We start from the raw sequence: 14,773 nt of genomic DNA on the forward strand, positions 1-14,773 counted from the left end.
CTTAAACATAGAAAAGCTTTGCAGAAAAGGTGAAGACATTTTAAAAAAATAAATCTTGTTAGCTTATTGTTGTGTACTCACGGACGAAGCGGATGTTTTCTGGAAGTGTGCGAGGAGAAAACTGAGGTTCATAACTGCAAGAGGAACGATCAAACAGGAAGACCAGAGGCAAGTCTGTCCGTCGCCCATCTATCTCCTACAGATGCAGATAATAATAATAATAATAATACTTTGACTCAGTCCATTTTAACTTTGTGCTATTGACGTTTCTGTGAAGGTGTGTACAGTGTTTATTTGAGATATTACTTTGTAATCTATGGCGCACTGCGTGGCCAGTCCATGAGACTCCAAGGCCAGACCCGCCTCGAGCAGCAGCTCCTGATTGGCTGCAGGGATGTTGGTGTCTTTCTCTATCCTCAGCTGCAGGTCGGCCACAGTCTCTTCGTCGGAGACAGAGTACGTCAGGATTTTAGCAGAAATCATGTTCAGGACATGAACCAGCTGAGGGAAAAAATAAGGGCTGAGCACATTGCAGAAAGAACAAGTAAATGTGTTGGTCTAAATCAAAAACTGTGCACGATCCCTTCAAATTCCATCAACACTGAAACAATGACAGCTTGACGACAGAAATAAAGCTGTAACCTTTCTATAAGTTCTGCCAACATCAGACCAGTGATATCTAAGTAATGTTCAACAAAACAACAAAAATACAGTATGTCCACATAAGGCGGAAATGAGACAAAGTGAAATAATACATGAATGAATTAACCTTGAGCTGCAGTATGAGCTCCAGCTGGGAGAAGCAGTCCGTGGGTGTAGCATCGCGGTCTTTGCCTCTCTCCTGAGGAGACCACTTTAACATCAGCTGCAGCCACCTCTCCAGTCTCTCTAATAACAGACTGTTAAACGCCAGCCAACACATTAAGACTGAGATAATAAGAGTCTTAAATTAGCATTTTTATGTGTATGTGTGTGTATCTGTCACAGATAAAATCACCTGTTGAGGTTGTTAGGCTGAGGGAGATGTTTAGAGAAGTGGATTTCCCCCGAGAGGTCCTCATAGACGACAATATCATCATCCTGCTTCAGCCTCAGTTTGTTGTGCCTAAAAAGGATACAGATGGAATACATGAGAGAAAAGGCTAAGTTTGGAGTTGCATATCGTGCATACTTTTGTGAACAAATGTTTTTTTTATTTCCCATTTTATGATTAATTTAATTATGGGAATTCCGACCTGTGAACACATCAAGTTACGTGCTGTTGTAAGAAAATCTGGTAAAAAAACATTATGGTATTATATAATAATATACACTGTGTGGTTTTGAAATATAATCTGTGTAACTTTACATAACAAGCTACATAATTCCTAAAGTTTATGAGAAAGTGTTTTTTGTGTGGAAGATATCTTTGTTTATATCTCCTTCTGAAGCGCTCAGCACTGATATCAGAATATCAAGGTCACTCATACAGAGGCGAAAAGCAGAGAAGCAAAGGAGCACTGAAGCCGTGGCTGCAGGTGTGTGTGTGTACATGTGGAGCACGAGAGGCCAGCTGAAGAGACTGAAGTCATTTTGCATGTGTGTCTGTGTGAATGCGTGAGGAGGCCTGCAGGAGGCCATGAGAGAAGGGCCGACAGAGTTTTACATGTGTGTGATAAATTGGACACTTTAGCAACAGGTCATAAAAAAAAAAAATATTAATATTATAAAATAAGTGTAGAGTTTCCCCTGAGGAGGGAACATAGGAGATATAAAAAGGGAGAGAAGGGGCTCATTTCTTTAGTAGGTCTCCGGAGCTTGCTCTGGTTTAAGCTGTGTCAAACCTTTTTGAGCACATTAAACTCTTTTCACATCAGACTCTGCCTGACTCCTGTGGCTTTTTCTAACACTTTTTGGGACTTAAAAACTTCAATAAGATACAGAAAAAAAATTGTTCAACCTGGCCCTAGGCGTCGGACCTGTGTCCAAACACAACAGTGCCAGGAACTGAACCTGCAATAATAGAAGAGTATTTTTCTTCTCTGTAACCAGATGCCCTGGAGTCTGATAACTTTGATTCTTTGCTTTAGTGACTCCCGTTTATTTATATATTCCCTTTGTGCTACAATCCAGTCAAGTAACAATAATGTTTCTTTTCATTGCTTAACATTCAAAAACATCATTGTTAAGCATGTTTTGCTAAAGCTAAACTATCGCCACAGAGGTGCAAAAGCAAAAAAAGAAGAACAAAATTTGATTTGAGAAGGGAGAAATGTTGGAAATTTCGACATGCATCATCGTTTAACTACTTTTGGAAAACATGACTTCACTTCCTTCACGATGACTTTTGTGACATTTTGAACAAATCTCCAACTTGGATCAGATATAGGAATTTCTGAAAGGTGGTACTACCAAGGAACAGGTTGCCAGGTTGGTAAGAAAGGGCGAAATCCTGTGATACACTCAAACACCAAAGTCCCGAAGCTCCAGTAGTCCACAGTGACCGTGTACTTCTGTCTCTCAATGAGCTCTGGAGCCTGAAGTTCAAGAGAAAGTTCAGCTGTTACTGTCCAAAATACATCGAGGAGATTGTGTAGAAAATGTGTCCACCCGTGTTTTCATCACTTACCAAGTACTGTAGTGTTCCCACAAATGAGGTGCAAAGGCTGCTCTGGTCCAGCTCTTTAGCATAGCCGAGATCTATAATCTTGTGGATCAACTAAGATTAGGGGAGAGAATAAAGAAAAAAAAGGGTTATCAGCTAAAATTTTCAAATGGATAATTTAGAATTAGTCTTACATTTTGGGAAATATTCTCTTGTATCTGGTCAGAGCCTTCAGCATAACCTCTTTAAAAGAGCAAATTGTTGTTTTTATATTTTGGTTTTTGTAGGGATTAAACAAACAAGCTATAACGTATTAATTAGTGAGCTTTATAGGCACCGGTAGGCAGATCTTGTTACTGTTCGTGTAACGGGTGTTCACGTCCCTTCATTTCAGTTAATAATGTCCCACAGAGGCAGACTAGCTGTCAGATGACAGTGGTGTCTTCTCATCAAACTCTTCAGCAAAAAGCGAGTAAGCTTGTTTCCCAAAATGTCTAACTATTCTTTCAAATCCTGAGTGATTCAAGAATACATTAACAGAAATCAATGTTGAATTGAATGAATGAATGCTGAATGTTGGATTTACTGTTTCTCTAGTATGCCAAAAAAAAAAAAGGTTTTTGGTTCCATTTCTATAAACACAGCAATGTGCATAAACATGGAAATATAACCTTTTTAATATGTCTGGCCTCATTTATATAACTGCTGTTCATTTTCCTGTGTCCTACTGCAGGCTGGAGGATACAACACACTAAATAAAGGGAGACCCAGAGACAAAGGTTATAGGGAGTCAATCCCAAAAATTCCTTGTAACTGCAAGGTTCAGCTAAAAGGATTGAGTTTTCCACATTAAATATTCAGTGCAGCAAAGTTGTGCTCAGCTTGTGAGGATAAACATGTGGACGTGAGAGAGAGTCTCCTGTACTTATTCCACATAACCCACAGAGAGACAAAATGCCTTTAAATGACCTCTTTGTTGTGGTTTGGGTGAATTTGTCATAACAAGATGGTTCACAGGGTCTTTAACTCACTCTCTTCTCTCCCTGCTGCAGCACAATGTTTTCTGGTTTCAGATCTCTGTGGATGATCCTCTTCTTATGGAGGTAGGTTAGAGCTGATGCTGAAGGGAGGAAAAAGAAAAAGAAGGGATAACAGTCAGAAGAAAAGAAGAATGCAGAGTTAGAATAGCATGCATTGTAAACTATATTGTATATAAATAATATTTTCTGAAGATTAATGGCTTTCTCTTATATGAAAGATGTTAATGCTGCATGTAAACTAGAGCTTAACTAAAAAAATGTATTGGCAGATATATCTGCATTGGCGGATATGTAGAGCGATAAATAACGAGAAATCAAATACAGTTAAACACAAAGAGAGCAGCTGGTGAAAACATGTTGTATTCTGCAAGCTTCTCAAGAGGGACACGATAGTTACACAGGAGTATTTTCCTTAACTGATTTATTTAAAGCAAAGTTAAGACTTAACATTGTCGGACTCATGACGGGCAGTTTAAAAATAAAATAATCAAAATGAGTGCAGCAGGACCAGAGATATCGTCTTCTTAATTTCATGCATTCCTCTTCCTTGTCAAAACCTGGTGCCTACATTACCCACAATGCAACTTGTTCACTGCCAGTTTGGTGGGAGAATCAGGTGTGTTATGCTAGCGGAGGCTAATGTAGCCTCGAGCTGCTAGAGATGAGGAGTGGGCAATGGAGGTTTGGTAAGCTCACTTGGTGATGTCAGTGTAATAGGTTTTGTCTCAATTTACAGCAGAAACTATAATGTCACTTTCCGTGTGCGTCAACGTGTCACTAGTCGGTGTGCTGGCAAAGAGTGTTCAACGAAGCAGTACTTATAACTCATGTGTGTGTGTGTGTTTGGGTGTGGATATGCATGCCTATGTCTTTACCCTAGCTCATGAAGCAGTTAAAAGGGGATCACTCATTACCAGGAAATGTCCACCAGTGGGTAACAGGAAATGGAGTTTCTGTGTGTGTGTCTGTGTGTGTGTGTGTGTGTGTGTGTGTGTGTGTGTGTGTGTGTGTGTGTGTGTGTGTGTGTGTGTGTGTGTGTGTGTGTTTGTTACTCTCCACTCTAGCTACAGTATGTGTGATCCATACCATATGTGTCCTCTCTCAACTTTATTTATACAGCGTGTAATATACAATGTCTTGTTGATGTGAGCATTTGTATGTTATGTTTGCGTCAGAGCGTGAGTGTCCAATTGTTGACCTCCGTGTCCGAGTGTGAGCTGACGCCATGGTGACTAAGAGGTCGGTGGTTTAGGGTCATTGATGACATCACGACACTGGTGACCAGGACCATTTCCTCTATACTCCAGGAAACTAATCATGCTGCCGTTTGACTCAATCGCACAATCAATCTATCACTCTCACTTACACATGCTTTAAGGTGGTATAATAGTCACAATGATTGAGCAGGATACTCACAAATGTCACTTAACAGAATCAAAACGGAGCCCTCCCTTATTCCACAGCAGTTATCCAAGAGGTTTAGATACTGTGGAGAGCACAAACACAGACACATGATAAAATTAATAACATTAATCTGTCTTCATTAATAATGTCTTAGAACTTCCTGCTCTTCTATAAAACAGCTATTTGCCATTCATTAAGTGCACTGTTTAGAAGATATCAGACATACATTTGAGGTCATAAACAAAATCAGATTCAAGCAGAAAACAAACCAAAGTTTTAACTTTCTCTAATACATTAATAGAATCTTTTTTTCCACAAGGCCTTTTTGCAGTGGTTATCATATTTTTAACAGCATTTTTGGCAACTAAAAGAAGTTTGTAAATTGGCAAATCAGCACTTTTGTTGTAAATCCTTTGGTTTTTTTTACTTTAAACAATACATTTTAAAGCGTTCTACTGCTGGAAACCCATGGCAAGCCCGATAAAAGAGTTGACTGCTTAGTTTTTGGCCATCTGGGAAGCTTTGAAATTTTTATGACACTGCGGTGACATGCGACGGTTGGCATTTTCCTCCTCTTCTGGCTGCCTGGTGCCAACATCGTCTATCGCTTTAGGCTGCACACTCAGTTGGCTTCGGATTAAAACCCGCTCCAGATTTCACCCACAGAAGAAGTGCAAACAATCGCCTGATTGTTGATCAAAAACCAAATCAGACAGTCACATTCATGTGCGAGTATATTAAACTATGTAAAAAAATGAAAAAATGTGCTCAGAGAGTCACGATAAGTGGTTAAAAGGTTTAATCACACAGGTTTACAGCTCCTTGTTAATTTGTTATGATTCCGCACTTTGCCCTAATGGGCTCTAATCCACGGTCCTAAACTACATATAAGCAGACACTCTCACAAACAGATTTTTACCTTTCTCAGATCTCCTCCCTGACAGTACTCCATTGCCAGCAGTGGAAGGTCATTGGTTGTCATTGTTTTCTGCATTCCCTCAGGAACCTCTCTGGCTGCGACAACGTTAACATGATCCAACCTATGTAAGTAAATATAAGCAGAACAGGCAGCACAATGTATCGTATCATATTTGTTTCATTACATACATTTCCTTTTTTATTTAATTAATTGTAAAGATGATTTTTTTGGGCATTTCTGTTTGTTTATTTTGATGTGAGAGACAAACAGGAAAGGCTAATTTCTAATTTATATAGGTTTTAGCGGCCTGGAGATATAAAATTATCCAGTAAAAAAGAAAAGATTAGAGAAAAGTCTCAAAAAATACCCCCATGTTGGGTAACAACTGTTCTAGGCCAATTTTTAAGAAGCAACACTAAACATTTTTTTCTCAGTATATACCTGCATCACATCACATCAATCTGATGTGGCACACTTTCACAATTACGTGCACACCTTTATCGGTTAAGTTTTCCCTCGACCCTCTCTGCTCTTTGACTTGCTCTGGTACTTTCTCATTCTTCCCTGTTTCATAACTCTGATTGAAACAATGCGTTTCTGATTGTTACAGGGTCACCCCACAAAGGAGAAATATAAAGATAACAAACTCAAACTGATACCAGATGCACCTGCAATATGATTGTAACCAAAACATTGTGCAACATCCAATCAGTATGTTGGACGGCTACGACAGCAGGAGATATACGATTAGGATAATTTTTTTGGGCGTTTTTAAACAACCAAAACTAGGGGAAAAAAGCAACATTTTCAGAAAAAAAGCTACATTTGTATTGCCTACATTGCTTACAATATCATCTCTCAAAAAACTAAACATATTAAGTGCATTTAAGTGCCATATTACATTGTTTTTTTTCAAATGATATCAACCTCAAACTAAGGCATACATTAAACATACACAAACATTACATTAAGTTGTGCAACTTAACTTTCAGAACTACAAGTTTCAACCTGAGACTGATCTGTACAGTAGGCCTATATGTAAATATTAGTTATACTCAACCTATTTTCATTTATATATTTGATTATGTCACACAGCTCTGTTACACTTATCCTATTAGATCGTTGATCAGCTGAGAGAGAGAGAGAGAGAGAGAGAGAGAGAGAGAGAGAGAGAGAGAGAGAGACATGCGCAACAATCAGCTGTTTTTCCGAAGGGATAGTCAACGCGTCAGCTCTTTAGATCAGATCGTGGTCACCACTACGTATTTTCTTGTCTTTGTTTTTGGTAGTTGTTGTGTTTGGTGTAGTTTCATCGTCCATACGACTCTGTGATTTACTTTTGTCGGTCCGCTTCGTGGAATGGAGGATTAAGTTAGACTCCATGTTTTCTGTTGAGATGCTAAAGCACTGACGTCGTGCTATTATTGTGGGAAGCTAGTTTGATTTTGCAGTAGACACACTGTACAGAGTTTTAGTTTTAATGACGTTTGAACTGATTCCAAACTTTGGACACTTTTCTCCCCTCGCTATTTACGCTCTGGCACGTGTCGCCAGCAGCAGACGGAGCCGCGTCTGTGCGACAGTAATAATGCTCTGTGCGGAAACACCGTCTGTCAGCGATACAACGTTGGTAACATTGATTTAACGAAGCTTCGAGGCAAGTCATTTTGCATCGAGGATTTTTTGTAATCGAATTATTCGAGGAATCGTTTCAGCCCTATATACGATAGTCATCACTAAAATAATAAACTGTTGTTAAGTTATTGTCATTTACATGTTTTTTTCTCTCTCTGCAACACTATAGCGTTCGGTCAAATTAGAAGGATAGTCATATTGTGTTACTATAGGACTCTTTCTCTTTCAGGGGAGACAAGCGCTACAAATATGATCTGATTTGAAAAATATTCTCTTCTTTCTGCCTCTCTTCAACTTACATAAAACACTTTTTGGGGATAGAAAAAGAGTTAGGATGAAATAGTAAACCTGCAAAAGATTATGGGATGAATTTTTTCTTGGTTTTGAATATATTCAGCCAATGAAAAGAAACCCAATAAAAACTCTATTAACACATCTGTGAACATCTGTGTTAAGTAGCTGTAATAATATAATAGTAGGTTGCCATGTATGAGTCCCCTGCCCTGTGGTTTTTCCACAAGTTGAGCGTGGGTGCACGGGAGGGTTGTGGTCGTGACCATGTCTGTCTGAAAACAACACACTTGTTAAACTGGGACTAGAAAAGAAATGGTTTTATATTCATGTTTGCACCAGCGAATGATGAAACACACACACATCTCGCATCTCACAAACAAGCAACCATCCAACTCCAGTGACCCGACACCCAAACTGAAACTGTTGATAGACAACGCAGACGTGTATGGAAATGAAACAAACACACCAAAGCAGAGCTAAATGAGGAGGCGGCACATTATCCTGTCCGAAATAACCACCAACAGACCAAAATAACCCAAACGTCCATGTGCTGTTCTAATTATTTAATGTCTTGTGTGATTTTTACTATTTCAGGGTACAAATTTAGTTTTTCTATTTTGAGAAAACTTATGAAACAGATGTGTACGTAAAACTCAAATGACAAACTCATAAGCACCCTGCTTGTCATGGAATGTACCACGGTGAGTCACAAGACTCAAACTTTTTCTCCAGCCGAGTTAAATGTGTCAGACGCTAAGATGCATCACTGGAGCAAAAGACACCCCTAGATCTTTTGTAAACACAGAGACAAGCGTACGCAAGGTGCTGTGGTCAAACTAAAAAGTTAGGAAATCTGGCATTTTTCAAACCCTGCATGTTACAGATGCTTACTGATTTGAAAGACAAAACTGTGACTGACAAGATAAACATAGCTTTTGTACTTTTTACTGAATTATAAATAAATATGTGACTCTATGATCTTAGCAGGATCTTAAGGCAGTTCTTGCTTTATTACTTAATCTGGAGGGCCCGGCCTGTGTCATAATCTAGTTTGTAGCTTTAACATTGTGCTTATATAGTCCCACATACATTTCTGTTTATAGCACAGGGACACTGGTTGGAGTGTGGTGTCCTAGATTCAAGAATGAAAAAACTTTACTGTCTATCACATAATGATAGAAAAAATCTATTAGGTTAGGGGCTCACAAACAACAAATAAAACCTACACCCATTAGTGACTCGCTCAATGGTGTTTTAAGCCTCCAACGTCGCCTTCCAGGCAGCTAACCCTAACCTTAAACAAAACCATTGCCGCGCTGCCTGGATGGCGACGTTGGGGGCTTAAAACACCAAACACATAGTGACTCACATAAAATAACATTAAAACAAAATCAATTCCATCAGTAAGTAAGAGCAGGTGTGCAAAGCTGCATCACATCCTATTTGGCCTTGTTTAAGATAGTTATTGCAGTGGGAATAAAAGAGTTTTTGTACGTTCTTTTTTTGGCCAGAGGTGATCTAAGGCGGCTGCCCGATGGGAGTAGCTGAAGTGTGTGAAGTGGGTTTGAAGAGTCCTTACTAATAATGTCACATGGTTAAGACACAAACCATACAAAACACAATAGGAACCTTTGTTGCAAATCATCCCAGTCTCTCTTCGATGTGTCTTGTCTTTATTTTCACTGTGATGTATATTATAAAGGCAAACTGCTAAGAAACTGGTTGGCAACTGGGAAGAATAATGATAGGAGGAAGGAATTATAATTAAGCTGCCATGTGTCTGTCATGTGTCCTGTACATGATTGGTGTTTGAAGGTGACAAAGGAAGGGTGGTGGGACCCAAAAGGCACATTTTTTTGTGTGGGCCCTTTAGATATGTAGATGCATGCGAGGGTAAAACTGACCTTTTCATGATCTGGATCTCCAGACACCATCTCTCTTTATTTCTCTCGCTCAGCTCCTGACGGCACTGCTTTATAGCGATCTGTTCCTCTGTGTCCTGAAAAACACACACACACACACACACACACACACACACACACACACTTGAGATATTAGGCATTTCATAAGAAAGGCAAATTCATTTTAATATCCATTAGCTAATAACTACCAAAAATATTAGCCATGAGGGTTTTAAAGTGTCCATATTTGGGAATTTATGTTACAGTTCGGTGTTTACATTTAAAGATGCAATTGATGATTACTTTCATAATTGATTAATCTACAGATTATTTTCTCATTTTAAATTTAAATTAATCATTTGGTCTATAAAAAAAATCAGAAAACCGTGAAAATGTCCACACAACTTCCTCAAGCTCAAGGAAACACAAGTACATCTCACTACCCATTTTCCATGGCATCCTGGAGAGAAAGAGAGACACACCCTGCTTCCCATAACTCAATCTATGAACTAATAATAACCCACAGTTTTGTCAATAATATAGGGAATTTCCTGTAGAGGAAGTTTAGTCATCACAGCGGTGCGCTCTTCAGTAAGTCATTTCCGCTTGCCATTCTGATTTCCTCTGAAACCCTGGTCTGCTGTGACACTGATGATGAGCTTCAATGTGATTTGTTGAACAATCCATCTACTCTACATACTCTTGAACATGCCTTCCTTGATTACTGTAAATAGCAGTAGAAATAAATTATATGACAATCTTAAGTTAGTTAATTTTTAGATGCATTCTTGAAGACAAAATTTCACCCACAACACGTTTGATTTACGGCAAATTATACAGTTATAATGAATGTAAACAAACTATAACAAGTGGGACACACATTGTCTCATTTGGCAAAACGTTTACAATGATTGGGAATGCAGCCACCAAGAGGGCAGTCAACAAACGTTACCCATTTATGTAAAAAAACCTTTGTATGTGCAACCGCGAGAGAAAATATTTCAAAGTGCTTTCCTACAGTTTCTGACTCTCCATCACTTGTATATCTACACTCACATGATGATGCTGCCTGGCACAAAGCCAGCTCTAAGTTTGCATGGAAAAGGAGTGTAAATAATACAACTCAAGAACAGTTTTTATGAAAGGAAGAGGAAGGTCCACTAAGCAGGCGTGTTCATATTCCCATAGTGTCCTGATGAAACTCTACAATGCTCTCATCCTGTGACTAAGAGTGATATCATTACAATAGACACCATTTTTGTTGGACTAAGAACAAAGAGGAGAGCTTCCTGGACTGAGGTCATACTATTTACAAAAACGGGGAAGATGAAAACCCATTTAAACACATTGGTTTTTCATCAACTGTTATGTCATTCTGATTATGTATGACTGTTTTGAATTGAGATGTGAACAAAAAAAAAAGGATATTAGTTAACATAAGGATTTGCACAGTGCCCTTCTTTGCATCAATTCTAATCTCTTAAGGCAGGGGTTTTAAAACGGAGTTGAAAGGATGGAGAAATGTGAGACGTGAGCCGCAATTTGCATAAAAATGCGTGTTCCTTCTGAGTCATAACTCAGTAAATAACACACAGACATGACACAAATATTTTAAGATTCACCATGACTTACACTTTCCTAGGATATTACTATCTCCTCCAATGTGAATAAACTTCAATGAATCCAATTTGAAATCATAGAAAAAAAGACACCCCTTATAACTTTCAGAAATTGCCTGAGAATCATCATGTTTTTAAGTTGTCTTTATTACAAAGTAATCCAGTGATAGATGTCTGAACATCTATGGGTACATTGCAAACAGGAACTGCTAATAGCTAATTCGGCGACTCAGGAGGTAGGGAAGGTCATCCATAAATCAAAGGGTGGGTGGGGAGGCACAGTTTAGCGGATTAAACTCAAAATCTTTGCTGCAATTGTAAGTATTCATTTGTAAAAAGGACAAGAAAATATTTAATTTGTAATATGGATTTATTGTATACATGTATTAGTATTTGATCAGCGCTATGTATGTCATTTATTTTTACAGCTCTAATTTTGATTATATGTTAATTGCACTGATGGTGATGATGTTGATGTCTACTGGGAAATGCCAGCCACCAACTTTAGCTGTCTTCTATCGGACTACTTAAAATGCTCAAAAGTAATAGTGTCAATAGTTAAAAGTGTGTGGAGTGTGTACCTTGTTTTGCCATCGTGTGACATTCCCAAAGCCTCCGGTGCCGAGCCGCTCCTTCAGCTCCCAGGACCCACAGCTCTGCTGCTGCTGCAGGGGGACACGATTCATGGCCTACTCAGCTGGTCCTACAGCCAATACAACAAATAACAAGAATAAACTTAAGTCTTACTCGTGGCCCACCAGAGCTCAGACCAATAAACAAAAAATATTGGATAAACAAAATGGAAAAACAACTTTGCTACTCTTAGATCATTAACATGCAAAAAATTTGAAGTTTTGGCCTGAGGCATTAAAGAAAATGCCTCGTTATCTAGGCTACATAAAAAGAGTTAATCGTTTGTGCAGTGAATATTTTAGGACTCAGACTCAGTTGGTCAGCTTTACATTGTCAACCCTCTACCTAGATTTAATTTCTAGACTGTACGGTGTTAAAAACATAAAAATGTGTATGATAATGTGCAACTGTGTTTATAAATGTTAATTTATGCATGCTATGTTAGCATTAATCTCAAAGTAAAGCTGAGGCCTTGGTCTTTCTAAACTTACTCTAGTGCCAAAACAATTAATCAAACAGAAAATGAATCACCAACAATTTTGATAAATGCCAAACATGTTTTGCTTAAAACTTCTGACGTTTTTGATTTTTCTTCTGTTTCACATCATTATGAATCTCTTTGGGTTTTGGACTGTTCAGTAGACGCAACAAGCCATCACCTGGGATCTCTGGGAGATTGTGATTTTCACAATTTCCTCACATTTGAAGAAACTTTATTATTCATCACATCGACATCACAATCGTACAGTAGGTACAGTGACATTCAATCGCTGCATTTAACCCATCCTAAGCATTAGGAGCATCCAGGGAGCAACTTGGGGTCAAATGTCTTGCTCAAGGACCCTTTGATTGACATGTGGCCAGAGGAGCCTGGGATCGAACCACCAATCTTGTGGTTGAGGGCCGACCTGCTCTTCCTCTGATCCACAGCCTAAACTAAAAAAATATTCAGTGATTGCCAAACAAATAATCAACAGAATACTGAATAAGGAAACTAATCAGCAGCACCCAGAACACCCATTAGTTAACTCTCCAAACTTAACTCTGATCATATATTAAACGCTGGCTTAATCTTGCTTTGTATACCGGTGACCAGATTTACATCACAGAATCTATGGAGGTCTGGTTTTATAAAGCGCTTCCTGTATTTACATAATTATGTAGTTCTGTAGTTATATAGTTACAGCAGGTAGTCCAGTCCAGGCCTGTTTAATGCAGTGACTGAACAAGCATCCATCAGGTTACTTCCGTTTTTGATATTATGCTCTACCTCTCTGCTCATAACAGTGTGCACTCAAAACACAAGAAAATCACGTTCCCTCTGTTTGTGTTTCCTATCTGAAGTTATGCACAAAGGCGTAAATGTTTTCGGTTTTTGTTTTCATGCAGAGAAGCGCTTCAACTAAAGCATTGTTTCAACTAAATCCTACCTTAAACTTCGTAGGCAGCTTTCACACCTGGTTTTCTTTCAACACTATGTCCAGTCTTTAACCGAGTTAAATTTTTAACACTATGGTCATTTCGGCGACACAACACAGCTAAAGAAACTTTCTACTTCCTTATACTCTTATTTCCTGTAAACCTGATGGGACCCGCCCACAGGAAGGCAGAGTCCTCAGATCTCCAGCTCGTGCCTTCATGTCTGTTTTTAACCAGACATCACACATGACTTTGACCATGAATGGTGAACCTGTCACGATTTTATGCGTAAACTTCGACCAGGGACATGTGTGACGGGTCACAACTGTATGTGATGAAATGCAGCTCCACACTACTGTTGCTCCTACACATCACAGGCAGCCAGGTGGATTACAGGGGTCTTTATTGTCTCTTCCTTATTGCTCTGTAACACAGTACAGCAGTGGTATGTCAATCGGATTGGTCTCAGGATAACAGTCACGCGCGCTTCCCGCATCACTCTGTGTGATCTCATAACAAAAATAATAAAATAATAACAAAAGAAATTATACTAACTGGATGTGATCTATAGTGGATATTACCTAATGTATTATAATACAGTACAATGCTTAGGCTACAATGTATTCACATTTGCACAATCAAATATACCTCCATATGTACTGACATTATATTGGTGAAAACACCACACAGTAATCCATTTTATAATATAAGAAAAAGGCAGAAAACCCATTCGGCCGTTTAACATGAGGTGAGCATAAACACAGCACAGGTACGTCATACACACCTAATCAACAGGCTGCTTCACTAACTATGAGCTAGCCAAACAGCGCGGCCCTTAACAGTTAGAAAGAGCTGCTCATGCGGACGAACAATAATTGCAATGAAACATATTGAAAACTAACACAGAAATGCATAGGATATTACCTGTAACACAGTACAGCAGTGGTATGTCAATCGTGGTTCAGGATAACACTAACCAAAACACGAACAGATGCAGATATACTGACATATGCGTTCAGTAAGTCTCTAAAATATCATTTTAAAGACTAGATAGCTTATAGTCTGGGCTCAAGACAGTTAGCTAACGCCAATATATGTACATTACATGGCAAAATACAAAGCATGAACATTTGAAATCTCACAAAATTATTAATTATCCGGACGTGCGGGAGAACGTGACCTACCACTGCGCTTCCCGCATCACTCTGTGTAGTTCCGAAACACAATGTCATAACTACCACCGTGCTAATAGGGCAGTGTTGCCCCGCTTTGCCATAATTAAACCAAGTATATTCTAATCCGTTACATACACCTTAAATTATGCC

At 38.8% G+C, this 14,773-nt stretch overlaps 1 protein-coding gene across 1 annotated transcript in view; it reads right to left on the reverse strand.

Annotated features, from left to right (window-relative positions):
- ikbkb (inhibitor of nuclear factor kappa B kinase subunit beta) overlaps positions 1 to 13,605 on the reverse strand; it is an 18,359-nt gene extending 4,754 nt beyond the window's left edge. Inside the window, exons 1-12 of the mRNA XM_039804315.1 lie at positions 13,460 to 13,605; positions 11,978 to 12,099; positions 9,781 to 9,875; positions 5,948 to 6,068; positions 5,041 to 5,110; positions 3,616 to 3,704; positions 2,609 to 2,698; positions 2,392 to 2,516; positions 998 to 1,105; positions 770 to 899; positions 307 to 501; positions 82 to 196 (exon numbers count right to left, since the gene is read on the reverse strand). Of these exons, the coding sequence (XP_039660249.1) occupies positions 82 to 196; positions 307 to 501; positions 770 to 899; positions 998 to 1,105; positions 2,392 to 2,516; positions 2,609 to 2,698; positions 3,616 to 3,704; positions 5,041 to 5,110; positions 5,948 to 6,068; positions 9,781 to 9,875; positions 11,978 to 12,082 (1,243 nt within the window). The 5' untranslated portion in view covers positions 12,083 to 12,099; positions 13,460 to 13,605. The remainder of the gene's footprint in view (positions 1 to 81; positions 197 to 306; positions 502 to 769; positions 900 to 997; positions 1,106 to 2,391; positions 2,517 to 2,608; positions 2,699 to 3,615; positions 3,705 to 5,040; positions 5,111 to 5,947; positions 6,069 to 9,780; positions 9,876 to 11,977; positions 12,100 to 13,459) is intronic.
- Between the last annotated feature and the right edge of the window lie 1,168 nt (positions 13,606 to 14,773).

Source organism: Perca fluviatilis, chromosome 6 (genome assembly GCF_010015445.1).
Source record: "Perca fluviatilis chromosome 6, GENO_Pfluv_1.0, whole genome shotgun sequence".
Lineage (NCBI taxonomy): Eukaryota > Metazoa > Chordata > Actinopteri > Perciformes > Percidae > Perca > Perca fluviatilis.